We start from the raw sequence: 11,400 nt of genomic DNA, 5'->3' as shown, positions 1-11,400 counted from the left end.
AGGTGTCTAACTGAAGGGTGACCTCCAGCCAGACCACGGGGCTTGAGAAGAGACGCCCGGGCACACCCCAGGGATGCAAAAGGAACACTTTCCTCCAATGAGTTGACCTATTCCCTATGTTGAGAAATGAGAAATGAAACTGAATCAGGCATCTTAAATGTTTTTAGCTTTATTTTATTATATGTGCATATTCAAACACAGAGGTCTTAATATCTTTCATAAATATCTTTCATAAACGTTTCAGTATTTATTCATATGCATTTTTTCCCATGCTCTTTGGTCATTCAGTATTCATAACAGACTTCAAAGTCATCTGAGGGAAGTTGGCTGTGTAATCAATCTTTTGTTTTTACCTATAAAATGGCTAATAAAGGATTTTCATCCTGCAGTCACAGTGACTATTGAAAAATATTATGGAGGTACATTGATCTGTAATGCTAAATGATCCTGAAATAATATAAGTAAATTTGTCTTAAGCTTTTCCAAATACATTCTGCCCTTGGTTTTTATTGTCCTGAGTGTCAAACCAAACTGTGTTTCTGAAATGCTGCAGTTAAGACCCACTAAAGTAAATGAGGAAGTGGGACTTTCTACTCACTGCCAAGACAAGGCCATGGAATTGGAAGTGTGAGGTCACAGGGCAACAGCATGACTCGGTGTGATAGCAGCAAATTCCAGAGACTTAATAACGTATCCCGTATAACTTGAGGAAGGGTATTTAGTTTGCATTTTGGACTGTAATTCCACTTACGACCTTTTCTTCCCGGTTGGTCCCTATAAACACCTTAGTCTCATCTTAGATAGTCTTAGAGCTAGGCAGCAGAGTGAAGAATGTTCTTTATGGACTAAAGGGACAGATATCAAAGAAGGGAGGAGATGTCACCCTGCCTTATGTTCTCTTGCAGGCATGAAATAGCAAGCCAGTTATTCCCAGCCTGTGCAACAGGCCCTAACTAACACCCAAGCACCAAATATTTCTTTTTTTTCACCACTGTCATGCCCAATTATGCCTTTTGACACTGTGGTTCTTAGTGACTTGTCCCAGTGCCCTCAATAGCTCAGTTTCCTTTTTAGAAAAATCAAATATCTAATAGACTGATAGAAAGCAGCAAATACTGAAAAATGAAAGTAAAATTTTTGCTATAGAAAATGCTGTATCCAGGATTTGAACTGCTTTAATTGAATCCAAGTGGTATAAATCTATACCCACTATCATGGATGATACATGTTTATTCCAAGGTCTCTCAAAAGTTAATTTCAGAAGAAGCAACCCTCTTGGTTGTGTCCAATTTTTTATACACGGGAAGTAGGTGCCTGTTTTGCTTTTCCTTTAAACAAGATAAATATCATTAAGCATCATAGCTTAAGAAATAATCTAATCGGTATTTATCATATATAGTAATTTTTAGTCATCTACTCAATAATATTTTGATTATAAAAAAATTGTTAATTATATTGAACTTTTTTCCTGATCTTCCCCAAATGTGTTTTTTAAATAGTTATTCTTTCAAACTCCAGGTAACAGTACTCCTGAGAATACATCTTGTGACAATTTTATGCACATACATATAAATACTTTATCAATACACATAAACATTCAACACATTACATTCTACACATTTAAGGGCACCTTAAATGGAACAGCTGCACACATCTGCAAAACCTCAGGAGTCCCAGTATGAAAACATCCCCACTCTCTAAGGCCCTGTTTCTCAGAGTGGAGGCTTTTTTGCAAGGTACAACAATACTTGGCTTATTAAAAAAGTTTCCGACAGACTTCCATGACACTAGAGTGAAGGAGTCAGGCTGAAAGGCAGACAACGCCAGCGTAATCATGTTCAAAACAGCCTAGTACTTTTTAAATACACGTAAAGGTATTTAGAATTCTCGGATATTCAACAATCTTCTTTGACCCCTTTACTTTTTGAATACTTGATACAATTATACGTAGAGGATTTGGATCAAGAATCAAAAAACTGGAACAAAGTGCACGCATATATAGAGACTCATGTAGCCCAGACACTTGTCATTACCAAACATAAGGCCTCTAACACTAATTGAGCAGCATAATTTTTAACAGGCAAAATACATCAGCTTAGAAAGAATCATAAAACCACTTTATATGTATATTTCTGCACTTGAGAATTAATTCAGCATTAAGTAAATGTTCGGAAAATTTTGGAAAACATTAAAAGAGGCCATATACCCCCTCTATTTTCTCAATTGTGAGATTTGAAATTTTTCATTTTGTTCATTATCTGTAACTCACAGATATCTTTCATTCTCTTAGTAAATGGGATCAAAACCCCAAATTCTGTTTGAAAGTATAAATCATAACAGAAGCAATCCCTATTTAATAAGCAATTCTAACCAAAAAAATAATTTTTCTTTGTGATTTGGGTGAGTTCAGCAGATCTCCTCTCTATAAACATACTTTTCATAGCCAACATATTTGAAGTTGAAGCATACAGAACGTGTTTTCAATTCATTGCAATATAATCAAAATCTGTAACTTTAATTGGAGGACTAGAAAAATGCACACACGCACACACACACACACCCCACACCAATGTAGGTACATATGAATTTTTATATGCTTAGTAGTTATGCAACAGTTTCCTAATGCAAACTGTTAAAATTTTGAAATTCAGTTCTGAACTATATGATGCCAAGCCCTACTACAGGATCAGTAACACACTAGATATGGCCTCACAAGCCTCCTAAGTTTTATGCTTCTCTTGAAGTAATTAAACTTCAAGTTAAAGTAAAAATACACAAGCTGTGTCTATAAAGAGATTGCTCACTTTATAATTTTTCCTTATCAACGGAGATGTCTAAAGGATCCTAAGAAAATTGTTAACATTGAGATAAAGTTATTTTATTGAACCAATTCTAATAATAACCTTAATATCTGAAAATAGGCCCTCAAGGGCAGGCACAGGATACTGTAATCACATCTTCCAATATCTCCTAATCTTGGCATTGATGTGGTCATGGCTAGAAGTAGGAATACCATCTCTTTCTAGCTATTCTATTTACATTGAGTTTTTATCATAGTATAGGCTGTTTAGGTTCTTAATTCAAAATTACGTCTGAGTAGGTTTAGAATATTTTCTCTCTAACGTGGTTGTGAAATTGAATGATCTTAGGGCATTAGCATTTTGATTTACAACATGCAAGATAAATGACGGTTGAAAAATAAATATTGAAAAATCCACAGCTTTAAAAATAGTATTTTTTTTTTCTTCTTGCAAATGGCTGTATTGTCGATCAAAGCAAAAATGGCTGCAGGCTTATTTATTAGTCTCCTCAAACTATTATTTTCCTTATTGATTTTTTATGTAAATTGCTACTCATACAGCCACCTGATTTAATATTTTTGAAACTATAAAAATAAACATTTGCATGAGATGTATAATGTGAGTAATCTCAAAAATTGCATTCTCTTTTTAGAACATATTTGTTAATATTCCTAGGTAAGCAGCTCCATAATAGTATATATTTTTAACTGCTCAAGGCTTCTTGAATCATAAACAATGTGCAGTGAAATGGCTCTTTCCTCTTATTTCTTCCCTGGTTTTTATGGTCTTCACACAACCAAATTATCTTAGCCATCAACTTTTTAAAGATGTTTATGAAACAACGTGCGCATTAGCAGCAAAATCTACTGAGATTTGTGTCACCCGTTGGATGTAAAGTGCTGTGTTTTCATCTTTCCCAAGCAAAAGTATTCACCTTTATTGAAGCGATCCCTCCCACATCTTGTCTACACCTGCCACTCTTACAAGACACAGGATTAAACATGAGACTCGTCTAGGTCTCCGTCAGTCTCCCCCAGCTCGGTGGGTGTAAGGGCGAACTGGCTGGACAGCAGGGGGTTCTCCATGCCATGCTCCTCACTGATGTGAAGGACGGTGTCTCCATGCTGTAGGAGGATGGATGTCTCAAGGCCTGTGAATTCATCAGGGGCTGAGAGCTGCGTAGAGAGGGGGCTGTGTGCTGGAGCACCTTGGACTTCCGTGTCCTCTTTCTTTTCTCCTTCTTCAGTGGGGAGAGGCTCCCTCTGTCATCAAAAGGACCATAACATCATGGAGAGGCAGGACAGGTGTGAGGGAAGAGGATTAAAAGTGTTGTTGTCTACCTGAAGCTGAACAAGGAATCTCATGGCCAGTCCCAGCTCTCTCTTTTGCTACGTGGGAGCTCTCACAGGGACCTTTCCACCCTTGTAAGCCTGTTTGCTAACCTGCAGCAGGAGTGCGCTCTATGCCCTACACTACAAGGTAAGACTGTGAGGATAAGAGGAGATGATGGTGTTACCATGCTTGTTAACCATTAAACACTATACAAACATATGCAATAACATTGCCCCTTAAAATTCTTTAAATACCACTGGGAAGGACTCGGGACCTATGGGAATCCATTTATAAATACTGAAGGAAGAAAAAAAAATCAAAATAATGAGGAAAAAGATTGGAATAGAGAGTTCCTCTCATCTGATGCGATACAGGTGACTATTCAAAGGCTTCTAAATTAGACACTTTATTTTCCTCTTAAATTGAACTATCTTTCAACCAGGTGTCATATAGTGGTTTTCAATGGTTATTTCCGTTGTGAAATATTTTTCTCTTAGGTTTTTCATAACAAAGAATACCAAGGTTTCTCTTATTCCTTCTTAAGTAGATGTATTCCTGACCACATACGTTATATGGACGTTCTTGTTCATGACAGCAGGACCATTGCCTGTCTGGGTAACAAAATGTTACAGATTCAGACTTAACAATATGGTATCCATGTTGTCCTATAGGTAAGGATGCAGGGGGCAAGCCTTGCCTGTTTCTTTAGAGCCCTCACCTGCCTGGGAGACAGGCTGTGAAGATCAGCAACTACAATGGCAGGGGAAGACGTGAGGACTGGTTTGCCCATTCCTTCTGGCTTCTTAGATGGGGCTGGGCTGCAGCCTTGTAACTGGCCTGTGGCCAGAAGTGCTTCTGGTGGGGCGGCTGCTGGTTCCGGCTGAGCCTCAATGAAGGTCACAGAACGTTTCTGATCTGCTGTAGGTCAGAAGTAAAGCAGTAAATAGGGAAAAAATATATCGACAGTGCTTACTCATTTGCTTTAACCATGGTTTCCTGGCTTTTCTTCGTAAAGACACTGCTGGCTTATTAAATAAATAAGAGTATATTTGACTATTATGTACATGTTTTGTTTGATTTCACCTCCTTTCTTATAAAGAGTAGGCCTTGGGCAGAAAAGAAATCATTATTACATAAATGGCTTAAAACCAGACCTCCATGGAGCATTAGGTGAACGTAGTCATCACTCATAACAGCTACCAACAAGACTGAGAAGTCCCTATCGTTCATCATTTCTTTGTCTTCAGTAAGACACATAAAAAACTCAGTTCCTGGGCTGGGTAAAGAAAACACAACCTTCTAGAATCAAATCTCCTAGCATTTGTGGTTTACCTTGGATTGTTCCATTTCCCTAGGCACATGAGATAGGGATAGGTTGGAAAGGTGAAAAGAAGAAAAGGCACTCAAACATTCTGGGAAATTCTTCCCTTATCCTGAGCATGAGCTCAGGGGCTGCAGACCCTCCCAACTGCGTCGCCTGGCATCATGTCAATGGGATAGTCAGAAGGGACATGGGAGGCCTCACCAGCCGGCTTCGTCTTAGGTTGAATACTCCTGCGCGTGGTTGACAGCCGGGCCCCATGGCGGTTTTTGGGTTCAGTCTGCGTCTTCTGACGTGACAGTAGAGGACGTCTTAGCTAAAGAGAATAGGCAAAATAAAGCTAGCAAGAGGGCTCTAACTGCCTGGGAGGAAACTCTGCGCTCAGAGGATTCTGACTATGGTGTATTCTTTCCTGTATGGGTTTCTGTGGATGCTTGTATTTGTAGCTGGTAAAATAAATGGTGGCTTTTGGCATATGGAATGATTGAGTATTTGAACCTGGCATCCCCCCCCTTTAACCATTTCCACCTCCCGATCATTAGTTCTTTATGTAGTCCAAGGACATTAATTGACATAATTTAAAATAGTCAATGTGACAATTTCAAGATTCAAAACAAGTAAGTATTGCTTATCAATCAGCCTTAGCTCATCTAAAAGTTGTAGTTAAGGGGCAGCCCTGGTGGCCCAGTGGTTTAGAGCCACCTTTGGCCCAGGGTGTGATCCTGGGGACCCGGAATCAAGTCCTACCTCGGGCTCCCTGCATGGAGCCTGCTTCTCCCTCTGCACCCCACCCCCCGTGTCTCTCATGAGTAAATAAATAAAATCTTTAAAAATAAAATAAAATAAAACTTGTAGTTAAACACACGCTAACTCTTAAGGGGAGGTTGATGAAAAAATTTCAGATCCTGAGAAAGCATCTGCAATCCAAATCAATATTGGGAAACTCCAATCAAAGCAACTGTACAAAGCCTCATTTAAATTTGTATGTAGAGAGTAAAGGGACCCCACCTGAGGAAATGTGTAAAGATGATCTTTACTTTGATTTCAAGTTTAACTTGAATCATTGATCTTGCAATGAAGAAAGGACAACTGTGTCTATGCCTCTGTACAGAAACAGGTCTTACATCAACTTTATAACAAATCTTTCTGGCTCAGTAACTTTGGTTGGGAAAGAAGGTTTCTAGATAGGGAACAAATGGAAGTATAGCCTGCTTATGTTATTAAGTAATCAGCTTTACTAAGAAGCTAAACTAGAAGCTAAAAATTCCCTGCTTTCCCAAGTACTTGCGTTTGTAAAGTTGATCTGTACTGATTATTTCAGGTGGGGAGAAGGCAAAAATATGATTTTCATATACATAGGAATTACAAGTTAGATAGAGCTTCTGTTTCATAAGATGACTCTCCCACCCTTTCTAGGTCTGCTTACCTGCCTCAGGCCCCTCTTCCTCCCCAGTGGTTGCTGAATGAGGAGATTCTGTTGGCCAGGTTCACTCTGTACACTTGCCACCCTGTCAAGCATCAATAGTGTTAGTGCGCCCCAGAGAGAGTACAGGTGACTGTCCTCTGGTGGGTGTTAGCCAAAATCACTTCTATGAAACAGTCACTTCAAAGATACCATTATCTTTGAAGGAAGTATGGGAAAAGGATCTCTGGGATGGGAGATTTCAAGGGTTTGGGAGGGAGGATGAGGCTGTGTAGCCCCAAGCTGCCAAAATTGAGATTTTGTTTTTAGTCACTGATGCCGTATCTATTATTCAGCAAAACATTGGTTCGATCACACCCCTGGTTTGGAAGCCACCAAAAGGTTAAAGGTGTCGTATTCTAATCTCAATTTTTTTTTTTTTTTCCAAGGGGAAGGGAAAAGGTGGTGACAAACAAACACAAACAACTCTATCACATGGATGGGAACACCTTTGTTAAAATTTTGATTTAAATGAAAATAAGATGGACAGATACCAAACACATCAGACACAGAATCCATTTGGGTGAAGGGGCACATTCAACACATGTTTGCAGCCTGAAGTCTCTGTGACTACTGAGTAAATGAATAGTCACACAGGTAGACAATTAAATGTTCTTTAAGAAAAGATTTTAGATTTAAAAGACCAGCAACATAATTAGGCTATCAGCAGAATTCAGAAACTTAATTGAATAGCTGCACTCATATTGCACGACTGATAAAAACCACCACCTGCTCCCCCCAAATTACTGTGTATGTGTGTCTTTTATACGCAAAAATGATTCCTGACAGTGGTTGCTACTTCAGTGTTGGGTGAGGCTGAAAATAGTGTCATGGGCCCATGATCCATTTTCATTCTGCATGCATGTATAATAGGTATTTATAATGGGAATGGGGGTGAAAAAAAAAAGGAAATGTATCGTGCCCCAGAGAACATTGTAATCCTATGGATGATGCCAATGTGCTTATTTGGTTAACAGGTAATTTCTGCTTTGCCTTTGCAAAAGGAGAGTCATCTACAAATAGTTTTTGGAGTAAAATATTCCACAGAGGAATCCAGAGTCAGCAACTGTCCAGGAAAAAGAAAGACTATATTCATTTATCTCCATTTTTTTTTTTTTTTTAATGAGCTAGCTAAAAAATCTAGCTGCAGTTATAGGGAGAGAAACTGGTGGTAAGATAGACAATCAGATGTTTCCCCTGTTATGTTAATGACTAGTTAACCATCATGTGGTTGATGGCCGTATCTGTCATTTTTAAAAAATCTTACTCATATTTCCACTGGAAGAAAAATCAATGATTCCCAAATGGAGTTTATCAAAGGTTTTATGAAATAAGGATGTAATTATATCATAATTACACCACTTGGGATACACAGTACAAAATTCCATAAAGAGTCCCCAAACAGATGCTTTTTAAATGTTCTTGTTCTCTTTAATGTCAAGTTCAAAAGATCAATATGCATTATTTTTATATATATGTGACCTTTCTATGAAGATGGAAAATTATTTGAAGTAACAACGCAATAAATTCTGATAAGCAATCCAGACTATGTTGCTGGCATGTTTGAAGTGACATCTCCTTATTAATTATACATTTTAGCATGTGCCTTAAATTGGAATGAGTATTCAATCACCATATGCACAGAAGTAGAAACAAGTTTCTCCCAGATACCAAGCAAAGCTTTCTTTGGAATGGTTTCTTCATTGACATCTAAATGTTACCTCAGTTCCCTTGGCCGTAAAGGGAGGTTAATACTTACCACCTACCTCCCATTAAGGTAGAGAAAAGAAGTTAGTTGATGTAAAATGGTTTGAACATGAAAAGGGATGTATCTTGCATGCTTCTTTGTTTTACATTTGATATTTGTAATGAGTTTATTGCTTCTAGAATGCTAAAAGGAAGTAGGTTATAAAATATTTTGAAAATAATTGGGCAGAGAAAATGAAATTGAGGCAGTCCACTTGTCTCATTTTTATTCAGTAACCCGAGATTGTGAGAAAAAAATGGTGCAAGAAAAGAAATACACGTTACTCAGGGAGTGTTAAATGTCAAAGCATAATGGTAATTTCATGATGATTATTCCAAGAGAGGATCATAAGCATCAAAATTTTCTCTATGGATAGAGAGGCTTAGATCTAAGAAATGAATCAAGTTTATAGCTTTAGTAATTAGCTGTTTTATGTAAATGATACAGCATTTCATCAGTGGAATGCACACATCAAAGATGAAATTATAGAACATGTCCCTGGAAATAGTATATCCCAGCTAATACATTATATTCTTCCTAAAAAATGTGATGCTGTCATGGTTGTACTGGGGACATCAGAGTCTGGCTTAACTGTGTGCAGTTGGGACACATTATAAACAGCCAGAGAAGTTCATAATGGAAGTAATTTATGCAGAACATATTACTTTCTCTCAGGTCTATATCAAATTGCATATAAAAAGTAGTTTCAATTTAGTTTCAATTTCTCTCCAAGTCATGTACTATTTTAGTCATCTGTAGGATTTACGATTTATGACCATAGGAATGTATAATACTAAAACCAACCAGGAGAAGACCAAGGTGTTTCCCCCAAGCACCTCTCTAAAGAAGATTGGTTTCTTGAAAATGTCAATCTTGAGAGTGAGAAATGGTTGATTTTCCAAAGTTTCACAAAATGATAGTTTCAAACAATACAGATAAAAGGAACTAAAATATTCTAAATTGAAGCTAAAATTGTCCTTTGTATTTTTGAGTCACTGAAAAACATCACTATGGCAAACCATATCATGATCTACATTTTAGGGAAGTACATGCACTTGGGGCTTAGCAGAATTTTGACTCAAAATGTCCATGAAAAACAAAACCTCCTCACTCAAAATGCAAGGAAGTAAATTATAATCTAGTGAAGTTCAGACGATGTTAGGAGAACAATTCTGGCACAAATTACCTCTCTTTCCTTCTTTTGGCCTGAGGGCCTGTATTGTAGTGTAGAAATATGTATGCCTCTCCTACATGGGATGTATACCTAATGGTACTTCATAAAACACATTATAGGTGAATAAAGGGGACATTCAGTCATGTAATAAAATATAATACGTAAAAATATAATAATTCATATTATTCATCTAAAATTACAAAAATGCATAGATTGGGACATTGATATATTTCATAAATAAAAAATTTAAGTGGAAATACTAGGTAAGACTAACACATGGAAAGTGAATTAGTATTTTCCTTGTCTTCACCTGTGCTTTTCGTTCTCAATTTTAACATGGTTATTAGAGAAATCTAGAGGTGGAATCCAAGACGCAAAGCAAAGCCATTTACCCTGAGTGATTGTCTTGTGATTGGAATGAAGAAAGCCAGCACTAAAGGAGCCATAAAACATTTGTAGATAGTAGGGAAAAAGAAGACAAAATTCTACTTTTCCCTTTCCCAATAAAAGATCATTGTTTAAAATCTGGTTAGCCTCCACAATGTCGAGGAGCAACAAGTCCTGTTCCCTTAGAAGTCCTGGCTGGATTAAGAATCAATTAACATGAGTCAGATTAACAGCAGAAAATCAAATTTAATAAGTTTAAGTATGGAGAATCCACACAGACACGGAAATTCCAAAGATGGGCAAAATGAAGTGTATATGTCATTCTAAACTAAGGAGAACGGGTTTGGGGTAGGGATTTCAGAGGAAAGGAATGCACTTCACAGGGTGATAAGAAGAGCAGATGTTTGGTAATTAGATGTTTGCCTTACTATACAGATGGGTCACTCAGATAAAATTTGTCTCTGTTAATAAACCCTTATTCTGGGAAAGACCTCCAATTAAGAGCTGGCTGCGTGGTTAAGAGAAGGACAAAATTTCTCTCAACACCACAGGGTCTCTAGTGCCTTCAGCTCAAAATAATCCACATGCTAAAATGGCACATTCTAGGGGAGTCTGTCCTGACCTCCTTCAACATTATCCAGAAAATGTATGCTAAATGCCACAGGATTTAGAGATTAGTGGCTGGACTCCGAGTAAAAAGGGAATCATCTGGATCTCAGATAGCCAGTAAGAACTGAAGCAGCATTGGTACAGGACATATCTGTGTATCACAACACATTTTCTTAGCTGTTCACTCAAAGGATTAAAACATTTTTCTAAGTACTTGGAGAGTACTTGCCAAGTTTTCATACTTTGAAAATGTGGATGATCATGATATGGGTTCTACTAAATAGGTTATTTTAATTTTGTCTCATCCAGGCTACATAGTCTTGTTTAAACTTGAGCCACATTCTTATTTTTCACTGGGATTAAAATTACCCTTACAGAATCAAATAGCATTCTAATCTCTTTCTTAAAAATCAGAACTGATTGTCAATTCATGCCTTTCAGAGTATTCTAACGTGTCCAAACAAAATCTAATTTTCAAGGATAAACATCCAGGCTTAAGTGCTTGAATAACTTCTGTATGTCTAATTCTTCTGGTGAGAAAACATGATGGACAGTGTGTGTATTTGG

The 11,400-nt window shown here is 37.5% G+C and overlaps 1 protein-coding gene across 14 annotated transcripts in view; it reads right to left on the bottom strand.

Moving 5' to 3' along the window:
* Positions 1-153: 153 nt before the first annotated feature.
* UNC80 (unc-80 homolog, NALCN channel complex subunit) overlaps positions 154-11,400 on the bottom strand; it is a 215,099-nt gene continuing 203,852 nt past the window's right edge. For 13 of the 14 annotated variants that reach the window (XM_049106536.1, XM_049106546.1, XM_049106537.1 and 10 more), the window contains 4 exons: positions 6,881-6,962; positions 5,659-5,770; positions 4,852-5,051; positions 154-4,063 (listed from right to left, as the gene is read on the bottom strand). In XM_049106536.1, coding sequence (XP_048962493.1) covers positions 3,797-4,063; positions 4,852-5,051; positions 5,659-5,770; positions 6,881-6,962 — 661 coding nt within the window. In that variant the 3' untranslated portion in view covers positions 154-3,796. The remainder of the gene's footprint in view (positions 4,064-4,851; positions 5,052-5,658; positions 5,771-6,880; positions 6,963-11,400) is intronic. The other variant, XM_049106539.1, reaches the window with a different exon arrangement.

The sequence above is a fragment of the Canis lupus genome, chromosome 37 (genome assembly GCF_003254725.2).
Source record: "Canis lupus dingo isolate Sandy chromosome 37, ASM325472v2, whole genome shotgun sequence".
In the NCBI taxonomy this organism is placed as follows: Eukaryota; Metazoa; Chordata; class Mammalia; order Carnivora; family Canidae; genus Canis; species Canis lupus.
Note: the sequence above shows the minus strand (reverse complement) of the source record. Positions and strands in the feature narration are given on the sequence as shown.